Consider the following 20,351-nt stretch of genomic DNA (forward strand, 5'->3'; position numbering starts at 1 on the left):
AAATTCAGTGTCATAACAACTGTGGAGAGATATGGTTACTATTTCTTTTCCTTCCTGAATGTTTACTTTGGCCTCGCTTCAACTCTCATCACTGATGGCCGATGTTTTTCCACACGGGGGAAGCTGCGATAGCGTTGCACTGAAACGTTCTAACTTCCCCTACATTTTAACACGCGTTTGGAGGAAAATGTGTGAGAACAGATTGCAGATTTAACTAAACGCTAAACGCAGTCCATTCTAGGTCAGGAAAATCACGACATTCACAAGGACATTAGGCAGAACTGCAAGAGGAGACCATGCAACAGATAATAATCATAAAGGTTTATTCTGAATATTCTGTATTTGAACATGAATAAACACATTTTCCAGGATTATAAACATTACTCTGTTCTTTCTGTTCAGAATAATAACAATATTGTACAAATTTTTACACGACTGATTCAGGTGAATCGAGTTTCACAAGTGTAACATGTTAAAGCACAATCGAGGCAGATGGGCAGAGGGGCCCATCAACAGCCTGCCCAATGAATGGCTGGCAAGAGAAGATTGATGGATGGCTCCACCAATGGCCTGCCATCACACTGACAAAGAGAGATTGACACAATGGCCCGCCCAGCAGTCTGCCAGGAAGTGGCAAGTTATGGGACACTTTATTCACAACACACTGAGAAATCTCGAAGAGTCCATAAGAGAAAGCATATCCCACACAGAGAGCACCAACAGCATCAAATACACTTCCAATCACAACCCTAATATAATATTCCTGAAGTGACAGCATCTGATTTTAGCACTTTGAGCGGCACGTGAGTATCTGACAGCTGTTCGAGCATAAACCCACCAGTGTCTTCATTTCTTTTCTAAGTTCTCAGTTTCATGGAGTTTACAGTGTGGTGTGGAGGGCTTTAATAAGACTACTAGTCACACATGGGCATGTAGTGTCTTCTTGTTACCTTCCAATAACAGCAGAAAAGTGCCCCACCTAATTCGCTAGATTAACCAATCATACAAGTGCTTAATGCAATTGAACACGAAAACATCCAATCAAATTCTCGCTCAGGAGTTCACTCAGATGGGGGCGGGACCAAATGCTGTCTCCCCAAGAGAAAGGCAGTAATAGCTGATCATAACAAACACCTGACATCCATGTTGTTACACTTTCCAACATTTCACACCAAAGTTTCTTTTTTTTTTTTTTTTCTCATTGCTGGCCACTGTCATGCAGCACTGGGAAAACATCTATAAAGACTTGCATTTTTCAGTCAGAAGAACGTCATTACAGGTTTCCATATATCCGAGAAAGTCCTATGGCACTTAATATTCTTGAATGTTAGTAGATATTGAGGATTTTAAATACCAGTATGTTAGTGTCACCACATTATTTATAGAGTTTGAAAATAAACTGTTTTGCGGCATCTCAGACCGCATGTGTAGTAGTTTACATTACGGCAGTACCATCTCAGACCGCATGTGTAGTAGTTTACATTACGGCAGTACCATCTCAGACCGCATGTGTAGTAGTTTACATTACGGCAGTACCATCTCAGACCGCATGTGTAGTAGTTTACATTACGGCAGTACCATCTCAGACTGCATGTGTAGTAGTTTACATTACAGCAGTACCATCTCAGACCGCATGTGTAGTAGTTTACATTACGGCAGTACCTTGGTGTTAGTGTTGCAGCCACACCGTAAACATGGTGTTTACGACAAAACAAAAACAAAAATCAACTGTTATTCTGAGGAGATGGGGGGGAGGGGGGGGAAATGCTTGAGTTTGATTCTATTTGACTCAAGAAGAATCCTTTTGCAATTCGTGATTTAACTTTAAAGTGTTCACGAGAAGCAAAGAGAGAGAAAGAATATCCCAATAACAGCACGGACCACATAACGTCATGATGTGGTTTTCAACTCCATGCCGAAGCGACTGTGGTTAACAGGCCCATGCGCCTGTGTTCACAGGAAATGATGCGTGAGTGTCTCTAAATTGAGTTCTGACGAAGCCCCTGTGTTCTGGCAGTCATCCGTTTTAACAGCAATTCAACAAGGCATTACTGAAATAAGCGGTTACTGAATTATCAGGAACTGTGATCGTCGATTTTTCTCTGGATCACTTCCCTTCCTGCAGTAATACTCACAGATCAGAGTTACATGCCAAGCACAGAATGGACTGCAAAAACGTCCATTTGTTACGCAGAACAATTTCTACTTTAGATGACGTTTCGTCATCTGAAACAACAAATAAATAATCAAAAACCACAGCATACCGTATCATCAGCTTACAATTATATTGTCTACCTCAACTTCTATCCGAAAACATAAAATAAATACAATTGATTTAGGCAGGAAACTGTTTAAAGATGATGGCTTGTTTGGCATGACGACAAGATTTTTTGATAAGTTCCTACAATGTTTTGATAAAGAACCACCATCTGATATTGATTTAGTAGACTCCACCGTGAGATCACAGGGAAAGGAGGCAGATTTGAAGAGCACAGATTTGGTCCTGTATGTTTTGAGGCACATTTCTGTCGTGTCTAAGTTTTTTCTAATATGTTTGGCAGTTCATGAGGAATGATTTAGGAAATCTTAACTGGTGACCATTGAAAATCCTATTTCACTGCACAGAAAGATTGATAGGGATCTAATGTTGATCTGGCAATATAATACCAAAACTAAAGGCATCACATTTTGACCAATGTGTGATATTTTCTCTAGTATATATTACAGTTAAGTGAGTGTGTCTATACTGGCACACAACAAGGCACAACAAAAACAAACAGAATCTAAGTCTGAGTCTAAGAAATGAAATGCAGGTTTAGACATTGTGATCCTCCTTAATATCCGGACTGCATCTATTAACTGCATCTTATTAGGCATCAACTGCTTCACAGTGCAATGAGTACAGTCAAGGAGATGTTGCCGTAGAAACTCAGGTTTAGAGGTATTTCTGATGGTGGGTGAACAAGTGGGAGTAGTATACCTTTAAATAGTTAAATCTCTTTTCCAGTGATTTTATGATTTATTTGAAGATAGTGTATATATATATATATATATCAGACCTACGGTATATAAAGACCGACACAGTAGCAAGACACACTATATCAATATTCTGTTAAAGATTATTTCAGATAATCACAATAAATCCAACGTAACACAGTAGCATGCAGCTATTGTCTTCGTCCTTAAAAAAAAAAAAAAATCTTAATCAAAAAAAGAAAATATATAACTTAAGTAAAAATAAATTAGAAACACATCAAGCTTTCTTCAAGTCAGTAGCCACACAGCTAAATCAAATCGAAAGGTTCTCAGAATCCCCATGGCAACAGTTTTATCCAAAGATCCGATAGGCCTGACAGGCTGATCCTGATTGGTTGATGTGTGTTGTTGACAAATAGAGGACAAGTTGGACACACATGGGAGAGATCTGCCTTTGATGGATCCACGGTCAACCTTAAACAGTGAGGTTAATGGGTGACCACACACAGTATGGTCATTCTCTGGTAGGTCATGGGTTCGATTGTAACCACACTGTCACAAGCACCCCATACTTTACAAGATAACAACTTTGTAAAAGTGTTGCATATTGTTGGACCTTAGGAGAGAGAGATTTAACACAGATGTGCTGGGAAATGCTACTCTTAACACAGAACGGTTTAACAGCGTAATGCCTTTGCAATCCCCCCCCAAAAATGCAACAATAATTCCATGAATAGGTCAAGAGAGACTGACATTACAATGTCCCTTATTGAAACATCAGACAAAGAAAAATACTGACTAACCAGCCACAGCAAAACGCGCCAAAATAAATAGCAAACTTTTCATACGTCGGCAGCACTGTTTCAGAAAGTGCTGAATAAAAGTGACAGAATTCTAGTTCGGAAGGGAAAACAATTAATCTCAAACACCAAATCTTCCCCCTCCCCCCTCCCAAAGACAGTCCTCCCACTTCCTCCTGGCACTATAAGACAGTCCTCCCACTTCCTCCTGGCACTATAAGACAGTCCTCCCACTTCCTCCTGGCACTATAAGGCTCCAAACCCGTGTCCCGCAAGCCAACCACGGTCAAAGGTTGAAGGGCACCACTCAATAATCACCTTTACCCAGTTTGAAATGTTCCTAATTTCAAATGGCCGGGCTGGGGCTTCTGGGAGGGGGTTGGGGGGGGTGAGAAGAGGGGGGGGGGGGTGAGAGGGGGGGGGGGTCAGGGGCGTTGAGTTCTCCTCTCAAACCGTTTCCTCAGAGCTTCTGCCTCCCTTCCGTCAGGCTCCGGGTGAAATGGGATGGAAATCCCTGAAAAGAATGAAACCATGGAAACGGGACGGTCGAGGTGCGTGTCGTATGTCCGTCGCTGGTCTGAGCTTGGCGTTCCTGGAGGGAGCAGAGGTGGCGTTTCATGCTGGTTGGCGAGGACAGGGAGGAGGAGGAGGAGGAGGAGAGGGGGAGGAGAGGAAGAGGAGAGGGGGAGGAAGAAGAGAGGGGGAGGAGGAGGAAGAGGAGAGGGGAGGGGCCAGACGGTTCAAAGGTCACGAGGAGACGGCGTGGTGACCAGAGCCAATCAGAAGCCGGTACAAGGCCAGCTGGAACGCCACCAGTAACAAGAGTGGCGGCCTCAGGCTGGAGGCACCGCCGCAGTCAAAGTCATCCTCCTGTTACCATGACCACCGGGGGAGCGGGAAATGGAGAAGGAGGAAGACTGATCAGTCACAGATGATCACTAGAGGGCCGAACCCTTCCTGACTCTGAGTCACAACTCTGTGTGACGCAGACACTGTACAGACGCTTAGTGCTGATAAGTTAATGACTAGTAGTAAACTGTCGATAAAAATAATAATATATTGAGACGTTTCATGGATAGTCCCTGTTTACAAAGATGTTATGTTTACAAAAATACATTCAGAATAAATTGAAGTTAAATGAAATATGTGAACTGGTATTTGGATTGTTTTCAGCTAACGAGAAGGCAGAGGGTTGCGTTAGCTAGCAGTTATATTAGTAAGCAGATGTCAGTAGAGACAAACACACATAGATCAAGGTAGAAGACAGAGAGATGGAGGAGAGGTAGAGGAGTTGTGACAGAGAGAAGGGAGGATAGTTTGAGAGAGATGTCAGGAGGTAAGAAGGAGAGTGCAGGCAAAGAAACAAAGAATAAAGAAACAAAGAATAGAGAGAGAGAGAGAGAGAGAGAGAGAGAGAGAGAGAGAGAGAATGATGGGACTGACCCGAGACAGCACATGAACAGTGGCAGCAGTAACATGAGCAGAGAGGAGCCCAATGAAGAGCCAGCGCTCCTCCGACACATCGACTCATCCTAACCATCAACAGCCAATCAAAGAGCAGGAAAGGAAACAGAAAGAGAAAGTCATGCAGATAACATGTCACAGTCAGCAGTTAAATGTGCAGAGCCAGACAGGAGAGAAAACAGATTTAGTGAGATAGAGACAGAAGCACCCACATAACAGGATTGTGTGTGCATGTTTTGTCTGTGTGTATGTATGTTTGTGTGAGCGAGAAATTGAGATTAAGCATCATTAAAGGAATAGTACAGTTTTACAGAAACTAAAAGTTCTGCGACTGGAACGAAGGGTCAGTCTTGAAACAAACTGTATTCAGGCACGGATTTCCTACATAAGGTTTTTGATGGTTTATCCAATGTTTGTTGACTTTACAATAGCACATGGAATTGAAAGTTTGTTTTTATGTGGGAAATCTCGGTGCAGACGATATTTTCACAACAGAGTATAGGAGAGGCAGCCATTAGCAGTTACGCACAGAAAGACAAGCACATGCGAAATAAATTAGTGTGTTTTACACAATTCAGAGGCTTAGTGAGGAGTGCTTGTGTGTTGCATTACAGCCATTAATAAAACACAGAGCCCAATCACTGACGACGGCCACTTACATTTGTGTTGTTTTCAAAACAATCATTGGGACCTTTCCTGTAGCGTGGATTCTTGGCCAGTTTACAGGGGTCAGGACCCTTAGCTACGATCATCCATTCAGGAAACACAAACTGGTTCTGCTTGGGAGACAAACTCCTAGACCGTAAGAGAACTAAATATAACTGACCCAACGAAATGCCTCTAATGAGCTTCATATCATAGTTATAAATATAAAAGTTTGCATGGTTTCGTCACCACAAGGCATAGGCAGAAACTGAACAGAGTTACGGTAAGATATTAAAAGATGTTACATCTGCAGCCTTCCTGATTGTCCACCCTCACAGAGGTCAGACAGGGTCACTGAACCTAAACTACCGTGCTAAACCTAACCCAAGTCTGGCCATGTTTGATTAGAGGTCAGCTGTAGCGTCTCAATCTAGTAGTTGATCTAGCGCCGTTGCCACACAAAATGTCTGCGGAAATGGCGGACAAACCGCGTCATTACGGAGAGTAAACAAGTTTACGTCGAATCAACGATCTTGAGAGACTGAAGGAGCAAAAAACAAGTGGACTGGGGGACGAATACATCTCCCCTTCCAAAATAACCATATGTTATATCACCAACAAACACGCACTCCACTCACCAAATGGGAGCTGACTGTCAAAATGACCTTGAAGGAAACATCGCTTCTTCTTGCCCAGCAGACTCCCGTTCGGTCACGATTTAGAATCAATGCGTGTGTCCATTAGCTAACTGATAATTGGCCCCAGACTTGTAAGGGAGTGCGATGATGGGTTTTGTTGTCACCCGTTTCAGAGCAAATTCAGTTTGTCACCATCTGCCTCCCAGAGGCTTCGCCTGGATCCTACACAGCCCTGCTTCTGGTGGGGAGCACGGACGATGAGGACGAGGAGGAGGGAAGGAGGGGAGCAGGAGGATGAGGACGTGGAGGAGGGAAGGAGGGGAGCAGGAGGATGAGGATGTGGAGGAGGGAAGGAGGGGAGCAGGAGGATGAGGACGTGGAGGAGGGAAGGAGGGGAGCAGGAGGATGAGGACGTGGAGGAGGGAAGGAGGGGAGCAGGAGGATGAGGACGTGGAGGAGGGAAGGAGGATGAGGAAGGAGGGCTTGTTGGAAGGATACACGGCTGCTCGGCCTGGATCAGGGGTTTGGGGTCGCAGGACGTGCAGGTGTGTCTGGCGTCCGACACGATGAACACCAGGTTGGTCTTCCACAGCTTCTCTGCGTGATAGATCCTGAGGAGACAGAGAGGGGATGAGAGCTACATCCTGAGGAGACACAGAGGGGATGAGAGCTACATCCTGAGGAGACACAGAGGGGATGAGAGCTACATCCTGAGGAGACAGAGGGGATGAGAGCTACATCCTGAGGAGACAGAGAGGGGATGAGAGCTACATCCTGAGGAAACACAGAGGGGATGAGAGACACACAGGGTTCTGCACAGGGTTCATAAAAACGGACACTGTTCTTTTTTTTACGGCGCTCATTAAAGGCCAGCGTGCGTGGGGCTAATGCACAGGAACACCGTGGCAGGCACTCCATTAGCTTGCACGAGGGGGCCTTAAAACAGGCACTCCATTAGCTTGCACGAGGGGGCCTTAAAACAGGCACTCCATTAGACAGCACGAGGGGGCCTTAAAACAGCAAACAGGCGGGCCCGTCCGGACGGTGGTCTCGCTAGCCGCTCCACCTCACCTTCAAGGCACGCAGGGTTTAATAGCCACCCTCAGGGGGCTTGACTGCAGGGCCGAGCTGATGGCACCAGCAGATCTGATCTAGGACCTGCTCGACCCACACAGGGCCCTGCTGACCCCCCCTTCACAGGGCTCCTCGGCTGGGCCGGCCAGTGTCTGGGCGGAGGCGGGAGAGCGAGTGTCCAGACGTTGATCTGACGGGCAGGGAGGGAAGATGCGCGGGAGAGAGGGACAGCTTTCTGAAAGGGGACGCGTCCGGGAGGCTGCCTAGTGTGTTTGAAACCCCAGTCAGGGCTGTGTGTATCCTCAGGGGGAATCCCTGAAGGCCGAGAGTTAGACTGGGGGTTTTGTGTTCAGTGGGGCGTGGCCTGTGTTCAGTGGGGCGTGGCCTGTGTTCAGTGGGGCGTGGCATGGAGGTGCCCATGACATCCCAAGGGATTATGAGTATTAGGTCTTAACAGACCGTATTACGGTAGAGTAGCGTCGTTATGGTGGTGTGTGTGTGTGGTTGTGTGTGTGTGTGGTTGTGTGTGTGTGTGGTTGTGTGTGTGTGTGTGTGGTTGTGTGTGTGTGAGGTGTGAGTGAGTCCCACCTGGAACAGTTGTCGCAGTCCAGGGCTCCTTTGAAGGACCTCTCGTCTCTGTTGTCGAAGAAGAACTGAGTCTGCATGGTGATGCAGCTCTGCTTCATCAGGATGTCCGACAGGTCCTCTTCAGCATCAGCTGTGGAGAGAACACACACACGCACGCACACACACGCACGCACACGCCAAGACTGTCAAAGATCCAGCAAGGTAAAGTACTCTCTGCTATATGTCTGTTCACACACACTCTCTCACACACACACACACACACACACACACACACACACACACACACACACACACACACACACACACACACACACACACACAACAGACTCTACAACACACAGACAAAAAGGTTTTCCTTTGGTGAAACAGGAAGTTCCTGATTAATACCTAACCATGTACACATGAAGAACATCATTTCTTGAGAAACCACATATTCAATACCTTGTAAGATCTAATCATGTTTCCAAAGAAAGTCCACAATGTTTTTATAACGACTTATAGGAAAAACTGTCACATTGTGTTTTATTAAAAGTAAAGGAACTCATTGCGTCATGGATACTAACAGTTAAGAAGTAAATACATACAGTATAAATGTACATGCTGTCAAGTTGTCTTATTTTGAAGTCATGCTTTACTGATGAGTACAGTTTCCCCACTTGACAAAGATTGATGCTTCTACACAAAGGTTTAAGGGACTGGATTCCACTTGACCAAACAGATTGTTCTCAACACAGACTTTCTTAACACGGGACCAAACTAACTGAGGGCCATGAAGGACAGGAGAGGCGAGCGAGGAGTTTCTAAACATACCTGCTTCTAGGAACCTGGGGAAGGAGATGCTCAGCAACAGCTGCTGCAGGATCGACCTGGAAACCAGACAAGCCAGCTGAAGATGACAAGAACCCTCGTCTGACACGACACCCAACAAATCACGCCTCGCTATGAAAACTGACAACACAATCAAAAGAAAATCTGTCTTTGCAGATTTCATATGGTAAGGTTATTGTGCTTCAAAATGGACCGCAAAACTTCATAATTAAAAAGCATGGCTTGAAGAAGTATTACGTTAACCCTTACAGTCGACATATCAAAAGACCCGGGTGTCCATTTATTGGACGCAACGTCGCTGTAAATTAAAGCTGAAGAAAAGCAGGACATGGGGGAGATGTCGTAAACAGGGATAAATCGTGAGGGTTGTGAGTTTACAGATGCCCTGGGAGCAGTTTGAGGGATGTGCAGATGGCCTCAACCTGCCTCTCCGTGTGGTTAGAGCTGGGCTGAGATCAGTTTCAGGGAGTACTCACCAGGCAGCCGCGGAAGCCCACCAGCCAACGTTCAAAATGTCCACTATGGTGGGCTGAGAGGGACAAAAACAGATCATTAAACACTTGAAAGTACCCCGAACATAGACCAAGACAGAAACCTAAACCCCCCATGACTGCTGTTTCAGAACAGTACGATCCAGAAACAAGGCCTAAATGTTGAACTCCAAACATCCTGATTGTGTTGGCATCCAACTGGACACAAGGAGGTGCCAAGCTCGCAGAATGCAGACCCCCCCCCCCCCCCCCCCCACCCAAAGGAAATTAGCACAGGGTGCACCACAACAGATGCTAGCACAAATCTACAAACAAAGACGAAAAAGAAAAAAGGCCTAAAAGAACAACAAGCAGGGAAGGATCTGTCTTGAGTTAAAGACGGGCCGTAAGGTTCTGATTAGGATGATCATGTGACTCAGGTCAGTGTACTGGCTGGTCATGTGACTCAGGTCAGTGTACTGGCTGGTCATGTGACTCAGGTCAGTGGACTGGCTGGTCATGTGACTCAGGTCAGTGTACTGGCTGGTCATGTGACTCAGGTCAGCGTACTGGCTAGTAAGGTCTCAGGTAATCCCCATCATGTATAAAGTCTCAAGTAATCCCCATCATGTATAAGGTCTCAGGTAATCCCCATCATGTATAAAGTCTCAGGTAATCCCCATCATGTATAAGGTCTCAGGTAATCCCCATCATGTATAAAGTCTCAGGTAATCCCCATCATGTATAAAGTCTCAGGTAATCCCCATCATGTATAAAGTCTCAGGTAATCCCCATCATGTATAAAGTCTCAGGTAATCCCCATCATGTATAAAGTCTCAGGTAATCCCCATCATGTATAAGGTCTCAGTTAATCCCCATCATGTATAAAGTCTCAGGTAATCCCCATCATGTATAAGGTCTCAGGTAATCCCCATCATGTATAAGGTCTCAGGTAATCCCCATCATGTATAAAGTCTCAGGTAATCCCCATCATGTATAAGGTCTCAGGTAATCCCCATCATGTATAAGGTCTCAGGTAATCCCCATCATGTATAAGGTCTCAGGTAATCCCCATCATGTATAAAGCTGAGTGGATGAACCCTTCTCTAACTGCCACTGAAACCTCATGAGAAGGCACCGGAGCGGTCTAGAAATAATGTCCACTGAAGCCAAACAGGAAGCTTGTGTGTTTGGGGCAACATGCTCCATGACTCCCTCCCTCTGGAAATAACGTCCATTGAAGCCAAACAGGAAGCTTGTGTGTTTGGGGCAACATGCTCCATGACTCCCTCCCTCTGGAAATAACGTCCATTGAAGCCAAACAGGAAGCTTGTGTGTTTGGGGCAACATGCTCCATGACTCCCTCCCTCCAGCACCCCATCATCTATCATTAGAGGTGTTGTTCATTGGCTGGTCTGGCTAATCCAATTCAGTGACTTGATCTCCCATCTACCTCCTTCCCCATAGCCCAGTGACCCCCTGTCGGAAAATCTGTATTTATGGCTCTCTGGAGAGTGTGAGTGTGTGTGAGATCTCTGGCTTGTGTGTGTGTGTGTGATCTCTGGATAGTGTGTGTGTGATCTCTGGATAGTGTGTGTGTGTGTGTGATCTCTGGATAGTGTGTGCGTGTGTGATCTCTGGCTAGTGTGTGTGTGTGATCTCTGGCTAGTGTGTGTGTGTGATCTCTGGATAGTGTGTGTGTGTGTGTGATCTCTGGCTCGTGTAACTCACCACATAGACGGAGCGCAGGCCTGCGTCTGCCTTGCTCTCCCTCTCAGGGTCACACACTGACTGGTAGTCGTACGTCTTGTTGAGGGTGAACAGAGACATGTTGACCAGGTCGGTCATCAGGATGGGGTCGATCACCCCGAAAAACTGACCGATCTGGAGGACACATACACACCTGTAAGTTCCCATACAACCACTACAGAATAACACATTACTGAAGGTCTTAGCACAGGTGATTTGGAAGATAAAGGCCCATTCAGAAAAATGTCATTACTATGAACTACGACCTCTTAAAAACACGTTTCTGTAATACCCTGAGGATTTCCTTTTTATTGAGGAGATATAAATCAAACTCTTTAATCTTTGTGAAATATCCCGCACACATATGCACACACAGTAAATCAGCCAAGTTGATAGGCCAGCAATGGAATCCAGTTTAATCTGGTTAAGACGTCACAAAAGTTAGCCGTAAATTAACAATGAAGAAGGCGTCTAGACTAAACATATCTGAGATGAGACAGAAGTGCATGTTTGTTTATGTGTGTGTGTGTTTGTCTAAGAAACTCTAATATCTTTCCCTTTGTCACGGTCACAGCCAATAATCTCAAATCTCTCCCCTCCCCCTCTTAATCGAAGTCCATCTACCTCGTTTTTAGCAGTCCAACAGGAAGTATAAATCTCCACGACTATAAAGATTATCCCCTCTCTCCCCTCCCTCTGCACTAACACAAATAATGAATTAACAGTCACAGCCCTACTGGCCGGCAGAAAGCCCCCAGGAGCAGAGGGAACTCCTTCCCTCCAGTAGGAAATATGATTTAGGGCAGAGCGGCCTTCTCCAAACAAAGACCACGGTCCCTCGCTTTTAGTGTTCCTGCCAAACTTCAGAGGGGGACTGATTTATCCGGCGCACACCCCGGCCTGATTAGAGACCCGCGCCGGGCCAGCATGGAAAACCTTTACCCCGGGGTAAAGAGGGGGGAGGAGGAGGGGAGGTAGAAGAGGTGGAAAGGAGAGGTAGACTGGGGGGGAGGGGAGGAGGAAAGGTGGAGGAGGGGAGGTGGAGAGGGGAGGTAGACTGAGGGAGGAGGTGAAAAAGGACTAGGGTCAACTAGGGTTTGAGAGGGGTCTGAATGAGGTAGTTTGGGAAGGTGGAACGAGGTTGCAGATGGCTGAGGTGAGCTGAAGATGTACCACATACTACAAAAAGTGGAGGTGGAGGTGGGGGAGGGAAGGGGGGGAGGTGGAGGGGAGGGAGGTGAGGTGGGGGAGGGGAGGAGGGGGAGGGGAGGGGAGAAGTGGAGGGGATGGAGGGGAGGTGGAGGGGAGGTGGGGGAGGGGAGGTGGAGGGGAGGTGGGGGAGGGGAGGTGGGGAGGTGGAGGGGATGGAGGGGAGGTGGGGAGTTGTGACAGAGTTGTCGGTCCGCTCGCCCACCTGTTCAATGTACTCGTCTCTGTTGGCCATGACCAGGAAGCCCCCGTCATCCAGGATGACACAGTCCAAATGCTGCAGAGAAACACACACAATACATCACCATGAAGGACGCTCGACCTGACAGCATATTCCCAGCCCACTATGGTACTAAATAAAACCCAACATTCATAGTGTATCTGTAATGTTGTTCCCTGACTCACTCACCGCATCATTTCTGAGACAGCCGCAGTACTCGTCTCTGCACTGCAGGACACAGAAAAGAGATTTACACAGAGACCCAGAGGAGAACAACATCCACACATCCTGGTCCTTGTCCATGTACTCACATTCATGCTCAAAGTTGCGTTGATGAAGTTGGCCATCCAAGCGTTGATATCTAACTTCACACCAATGACTACAAACACGGAGGACAAGGTCAGCCTACTCTACTGTTAGAGTTTGTTTGGAGATATGCAGGTGTAAGCTTCCATATCTTAAAACAATAGTAATATCGAGATCTGGAGATTTACTCATCTTGATATTGCTTATGTGTGCGCGTGTGAGGGTGTGTGCGCGCGCGTGTGTGTGTGAGGGTGTCGAGTGTGTGTGTGCTGTTACCTGCTGGTTTGAGAGTTGTTCCATCAATGTGCAGGTCCACAGCTTTGCTTACTAACACAGAGTCTTCACTCACTGAAGAGGTGGAGACACAGAGACAGAGTTATGACATGCACACACACACACACGCACAGCACAAGACACGCCTCCTTCCAATAACTTACTGTTGTCATTACTGGGGTAGGGCGTTGGTGTGAATATGTAGACATTGTTGTCTAGACTCCTCTTGTAGAAGCTTGATTCATAGGTCTCTGCGTCCTCGCTCCAGTACTGACCGGCACTGTAACACACACACCCATATTCAGCTGCATGGTCGCTCACATGGACAAAAGGAGACATAACCGAGCAAGCTGTGTTCAAAGAAAAGGGTGTAATTGTGTTGTAGAAGCAGAGGATGTCTACTAGGTGTAAGGTTTTGGACTTAGTGTTTTCATTCCTGGCATGATGTGGGAAAGGTTTTTTAACCAAGACAAGAAAGATTCAGCCCTTTGAAGGCAGGAGGAGGTAAACCTTTTAGGAAACACTCGTGTGATCCCTCCATCTGTGGCGACAAACCGCGCCAGGACACCGTGTCTGCAATGACAAAGACCCCTTACACATGTTATACACACCCGTATACAGAAACCTCCTTATAGCTCACTCCTCACTTTGATAGAGACTCGGTATAAGGTGTGTACGGTGGCCTTACATGCCTTGGAGACCACCTTATACAGACCACAGGAAGCAGAGAGACTACAGGAAGCAGAGACTACAAGAATCAGAGAGACTACAGGAAGCAGAGACTACAGGAAGCAGAGGGACTACAGGAAGCAGAGAGACTACAGGAAGCAGAGCGACTACAGGAAGCAGAGAGACTACAGGAAGCAGAGAGACTACAGGAAGCAGAGCGACTACAGGAAGCAGAGAGACTACAGGAAGCAGAGCGACTACAGGAATCAGAGAGACTACAGGAATCAGAGAGACTACAGGAATCAGAGAGACTACAGGAAGCAGAGACTACAGGAAGCAGAGAGACTACAGGAAGCAGAGAGACTACAGGAAGCAGAGAGACTACAGGAAGCAGAGAGACTACAGGAAGCAGAGAGCGGCTCTCTGTGGAGGTAAAACGACGGCGGTGCTGTAGACTCACGGCAGCTCCTCCTCCTCTCTCCAGCGCTTAATGAGGTCGGAGGTGATCCCTGCGTCCAGCAGAAGCCTGTTCACCAGCTCTACGTTGCCTAGAAGAAGTAGAATCCATCATTTATAACGAACAGCAGGAAGAAGACATTAAAAAGTATTCCCCCCCCCCCCAGTGCAGTTAATGTTTTTCCAGATGTTGTTCAGACCCCAGAACTGAGATTGTAATTGGGCCATGAGATGATATCTATCAAAGTGAGTCATCCTCATCCTCATCTCTTCATCACAGAATTGAGTATTGTCTTTCAGACGCAGGGATGGTTGTAACAGACTGCTAGATACAGCTGTGTGTGTGTGTGTGTGTGTGTGTGAGAGAGACTGGAAGAGAGAGAAGAGGATGGGTAGAGAAAGAGATAGAGAGGGAGGGAGAGAGAGGACGTTGGGGAGGCTAGTGAGAAGAGAGACAAAACAGACATCTCCCAGCAGAGGAGGAGGAAGAGACAGTTTGAAACAGATTCCCTGATTCCAGGGAATGACTTCATTTATCCAAACAGCATTGCTCTAACTGTCAGGTCGACAGGGTCACGATTATCAGTCTAATCACAGTCCCTTCTCTCTGAATGGGCGAATCAGAGCAGCCACAATATGAGGGGAAAGTCGTTAAGTGGAACTAGTTAATAAAAGGATTGGAGGATGGAGGTGAGGAATGTTCAGAATAATGCTCTGAGACGCTCGACACGACTGCAGAGCGCCGCGCTGCCGATGTGTTTTCCACCGTCACTTCAAACCCCTTCATGTCCTGCTACAGTCCATTAATGTTGAAACTCAGCTAAGCCCCCCCTCCTCTTTACGACACACCACACACACTTCAGAGAAAACAGCTGGTCTAACACTTTACCCCCCCCCCCTCCACCCCTCCCACACACACACACCCCCTCACACACACACCCCCTCACACACACACCCCCTCCCGCTCCAGTGGTTTTCATTATGGGACTCTTATTGAAGGCAGCCCAGGAATCTTTAATGTACTCCACCGCCACTACAGTGGCTTAAACAAGTAAAGCATGTAACTAGCCTCGCTCGGGCAGTTTCCCATATGTGTTGTATACTGAGTCCTGCAGAGTAGACCTGCTAGCTAGGAGCGCTAATCCGGGGCACGGACACGATTCAGAAGTGGATTTGTAATGAGAAGGAGTCTCTCCAATTCGAATGTTTGAAGTGAATTTTCCAAGACCTAAACATCAAACTAAACACTGGGGTCTGGGAAAGCCACTTCTACCATTTTGGAGGCGTTTAGACTTCCAAGCGGGAGAAAAAAGTACAAGCGATTAATGTCAGTTTGTGTTTGGGAGAGCGTCTGAGATGCTAACGCGTTGGTCAGATGTTTGAGCTGCTCCATCGAGTCTCGGCAGACCTGAGTTGAGTTTTACTGCTCCGCTTGCGCGCTGCGCTTGACGAGACCTGCTCTTTCTCACAAACACAAAGTAATTGGACAAACCAGAGCAGACAAGGTAGAGTGTGTGGGGGTGTAATCCTCGTGGAGTGTGTGTGTGTTTGTGGGCCTGTGTGTGTGTTCCCTCCTGAGCGTGTGCTAAGTTTGTGTGTGTGTGTGTCTGCACCTGAGTATCTGTGCATGTGTACACCTGAGTGTGTGTGTGTTCCATTGTGTGTGTGTGTGTGTCTGCGTGTCAGCCAAGCCAACACATTTAACACGTGTGCACTCAAGCGTGTGATGGTCAAACTTTTAGAGGAATGATCAAATGGGGAACACAAGCGAGGGGCTCTACAAAGGAGAACCCTACACTGCTGTTTCTGTCCATGTACCCAAGGGAACAGGTTCAACTGGCTCTATTCCACTAAACCTTCAACAGAAACCTGAAAAAGGCTGTTACTTTGTTGTTCCTTTCTTCATAAAGAAATCTCTGACGTGTCAAACCCTGGATGGGTGACTGTTTTGTATTTTCTACAAACTTGAACACTTTTTAGACAGAGACCATGCTTTGTACGGGGATGAATATCAGTGTGTAATAGACTGCCTTTGAGTTTCAGAGCAGGTCTGACCGTGTTACGTTTGGCCTCTTAATGTAAACATGATAGGGGTTAATCTGGGAGTATTAAAACCAACACTTCTTGAGGTAACACTGTCTGTTCATCCAGGGAGTGGAGAGATCAGGGAATTTGTCCTTCTTGTATCTCTGTCCTTGGTGCTGGACAGCTACACTGAGGGGTGCTGGGAGGGTGGGTACATACACTGAGGGTTGTTAGGCGTCTTCCTGTCGATGTACTCGTTGAATTCCATCAAAAACTGAGAGTTATTTTTCGAGGGCTTCAGGTCTTTGCAGTACTCTCTGTGGAGAGAGCATGTGACATTTCATCACGTGTTATACTGTGTCCGTGTGTCATACGGATTTACTTTCCAACCCGGAAGGTGACGGGAATAAGGCCTTACCTCGGAGCGATGAGCGTGTATCCGTAATCGTCAAACTTGTATTCCTGTAGGCTTTCCGAGACTGGTGAAACACAAAGAGACATGAGTCTTTGAAATCTCGCACACACTCACATACGTAGGTGATGCTAACGCACACTCAAGCACACACAGCACATGCGCACATAAACATGTAAATGACACGTACTTTTTGGTCCGGAGTAGTCGATGCTCATAATTAACTGTGTAACTGTTAACCGACCATATCAATGTTTAACGATTAATAGCCTACTACCGTATGAACACGACAAGCGACAAATCTGGCGCCATTCTGCTACTTTGGCAATATTGTACAACAAAATTGTAGGCCTACTTCCGTGTTGTTATAGCTGCCAATCATGTAGGCACAACCAGCGCTCTCGGATTCAATGTGTTTTCATTGTGTTAATCTTTTTGTACTAGCTAGGCTACTGTTGTCGTTTATGCTGCTACATTAGCTTAGCTATGCTACTATTTATCCTACTTAATAAAACCCTTAGCGGATATTTGTTTTGTTTTTGTTGTATTGGTATTTTTTGATGGGTGACAGACACTCATCAATTCTAAATTGTTAATCTTGTCGGTTAACGGTCGTTCACGAGCATCAAACTTTTCTTCTAAATGAGCATCCCTAGTCCGGAACTAGCATGACTGCATATTTTCAGTTGTAAAGCATGAACCACAACAGCTGACAATTAACGAACAAAGCTCCTGACCTTGCTTTATTGTTTTGCTCCTGACCTTGCCTCTGAGTATCGACAGTGACAACTTGACATAGACAAGTGTTAAAGCAGCAGGTCCCTGTGTACAGATAGCCTACAGACTACGATCTTGACAGATTCCTTAAAAACCTTTTGGTGTCTTCTATCTCCTCATCAGGGTATTGAAGGTAGGGAAGGGAGTCCTCAGAATATCATCCCATAATATGCGTTGTCACCCACCCTCCCGTCGTCACCCTCTTTCGCCAAAGAGGCTCTCAAGTAATGTTTAGGTAACATGGTAAGTGTCGTGTAGCTGATTGGGGGTGTTAGCATTTGAATAGAAAAGAGAAAACGGTACAAAGTGACCGTTCAGTGGACCGTCTCTTGGGCAGCCACTGTAAAGGCTGTCCCAATGCCAAACAGAAGAACATATGGAAGCAAATCAGTGACAATGTTGTTAAAGGGCATTGAATACTTTATATTGAAATGTAAACACCATCGAATTTGTTGGTTTTGTATTTACCTCTTTAAAATGAACTATTTATTGATTTCAATGTTTTTTTTATAAAAGAAATTCATGCTTCAGAAATTCAGGTTGCTCAAATTCGAACAGTAAAGTTCAGATGCCCCCCCCCCCCAAAAAAAATAAAATAAAAAAATAATAATAATCAAGCTTCAGAAATTCAAATAGACACAAATTTCAGGATGCTCAAATTCGAATGGTAAATTCAGATCCCGGATGGTGCAATCTTAATTTTTTTAAATTTGAATTTCACCATTCGAATTTGAGCAGATACAATTTTGAATTTGAATTTAAAAAGCTTGATTGTCTATTTTGTGGGGGTTGGGGGGGTCCTGAATTTTACTGTTCGAATTTGAGCTAACTGATTTTCTGAATCTTTACATTTTGGATCTGATTTAAAAAAAATCAATTCATATTTCCATTTTAAAGAGGTGAATTCAAAACCAAAGAATTCGGTGATGTTTAAATTTCAAGATTACGTATTCAATGCCTTTTAAAATTCAAAACATTGTCACTGATTTGCTTAAGAACAGAACTAATAGCTAGCGACTCAAATTATGAGAGAACGTGAGCGGGACACAGTTGGTGGAAAAAGCTGCCCCTAAGCATGCTGGGGAAGGACGAACAAGAACGTTAAACAGAAGGAGAGAGACAAAAGGAGGGGGAAATACTTGCCATCTTTCCCTGGAGTGGAAAAACAATCCAGGCAGAAGAGAGAATTTGAGAGATTCATCCCGGGAGGTGAGGAATAGGGGAAAAGGAAAATAAAAGAGACAGGGTAAACCACAGGGTTCAAAGGTCAGCAATATTTTATTCACAGAACGAGTTCGGAATAGAAATATTGCAAATCCATCAAAAAGCTTTTTTGCACTGAAATGCAAATTGTGAAAATAATGGATGAAAAGTGAAGCTTTACTATGTGGTCGTGGATTAGCATTTTAGCATTTGCTGAATACAGCGTTGGTGATAAACTGATTTAGTTATAAGTTGTGAGTAATGTATTCAAAGAATGTTGATGGGGCAGTTGATATTCTGACCAGATGCTTTGATATTCTCAAAATAGCTCTCTACTTTATGATATAATAGGCTTAGCTGACCTCTTTGGTGGTCATGATTGAAAAATAATTCTGACCAGGTGTAAATACCTGCTTTGTTGTTAAATGTATTTATGATACATAATTCAGCAGTTGGATTACACACTTTCTTGTTACTGTAGCAGTTTGAACTTTGAAGAAGAAATTACATTACCACAAACCCAAAAGTCTTTTGAGTTTATACATTTAAAATGTATAAATTGAGGACGCACAAATGTCGTGTTGTGAAAGGCAAATATGAAAAATTATAATATTGACTGAGTTTGATTGACCTATTGCTAAAATTGTAAGCCATTTCCTGGAGAGTTTTAGTGTTCAGAACACTTATCCTCCACTTACGTAATAGTTTATTGGCTATTAAGGTTAATCTAATAATATTTACATTTAGTCATTTAGCAGCAGACGCTCTTATCCAGAGCGTAATATACCTATATATTCTTACAAATTCCTAACCAACAGCAGATGATGTAAAACCTACAGAAGGTGAAATAGATCAGTTCAGTTCTTACTAATGAAATGAAATCAGACATTTAAAAGCAAAAGTCCATTAATGAGTCCGCCTTGCTATTTGGGTGGCGACCGATAAAGAAAAATGGCACCAGCGATCAGACATATCTTTGGCGTTAGCTGTTAGCGACGGCTCTGACTCAGCGACCACATATAATACAAACAAGAAACAAAAGGCGTTCGGAACAAACAGAAGGAAAAGAGAGAAAGGTGATGCTCTGTAGCCAGGAAGAGGTTTCTGTCTTTCATTAAAACTGTGTTTTTTTGAGTTGGCGTAAACCTCAAGATGATTCAAAAAGAGGGACTCAGAAAGCGAGGAAACCCGACCACTCTTGTTTTGAGTGAACGCTCACAGCTTTCTCTTTTATAGTTTCACCTAAAATAATGCAAACATCCTGTCCTCTGCCCTGCCTGCTAGGCCTGGCTAGTGCCAAAACCACATCTAAGGGCAGGACAGGTGGGGCAAAAGAACCTCTCTCTATTTGTCTTTCTCTGTTTTCTCTTTCTGTCTCTTTCTGTCTCTTTCTGTCTCTTTCTGTCTCTTTCTGTCTCTTTCTGTCTCTTTCTGTCTCTCTCTATCTCTCTCTGTCTCTTTCTGTCTCTCTCTTTCTCTTTCTGTCTATCTCTATCTCTCTCTGTCTCTCTCTGTCTCTTTCTGTCTCTCTCTGTCTCTTTCTGTCTCTTTCTGTCTCTTTCTGTCTCT

At 45.2% G+C, this 20,351-nt stretch overlaps 1 protein-coding gene across 1 annotated transcript in view; it reads right to left on the reverse strand.

The window, feature by feature from the left end:
• Positions 1-306: 306 nt before the first annotated feature.
• LOC136960218 (voltage-dependent calcium channel subunit alpha-2/delta-1-like) overlaps positions 307-20,351 on the reverse strand; it is a 67,162-nt gene continuing 47,117 nt past the window's right edge. The window contains exons 24-40 of the mRNA XM_067254616.1: positions 17,903-17,907; positions 16,809-16,869; positions 16,610-16,707; positions 14,370-14,457; positions 13,751-13,813; positions 13,405-13,520; positions 13,244-13,315; positions 12,973-13,040; positions 12,851-12,889; positions 12,647-12,718; positions 11,215-11,367; positions 9,490-9,542; positions 8,996-9,051; positions 8,186-8,315; positions 7,022-7,134; positions 5,900-5,982; positions 307-4,646 (exon numbers count right to left, since the gene is read on the reverse strand). Of these exons, the coding sequence (XP_067110717.1) occupies positions 4,524-4,646; positions 5,900-5,982; positions 7,022-7,134; positions 8,186-8,315; positions 8,996-9,051; positions 9,490-9,542; positions 11,215-11,367; positions 12,647-12,718; positions 12,851-12,889; positions 12,973-13,040; positions 13,244-13,315; positions 13,405-13,520; positions 13,751-13,813; positions 14,370-14,457; positions 16,610-16,707; positions 16,809-16,869; positions 17,903-17,907 (1,393 nt within the window). The 3' untranslated portion in view covers positions 307-4,523. The remainder of the gene's footprint in view (positions 4,647-5,899; positions 5,983-7,021; positions 7,135-8,185; positions 8,316-8,995; positions 9,052-9,489; positions 9,543-11,214; positions 11,368-12,646; positions 12,719-12,850; positions 12,890-12,972; positions 13,041-13,243; positions 13,316-13,404; positions 13,521-13,750; positions 13,814-14,369; positions 14,458-16,609; positions 16,708-16,808; positions 16,870-17,902; positions 17,908-20,351) is intronic.

Source organism: Osmerus mordax, chromosome 17 (genome assembly GCF_038355195.1).
Source record: "Osmerus mordax isolate fOsmMor3 chromosome 17, fOsmMor3.pri, whole genome shotgun sequence".
Lineage (NCBI taxonomy): Eukaryota > Metazoa > Chordata > Actinopteri > Osmeriformes > Osmeridae > Osmerus > Osmerus mordax.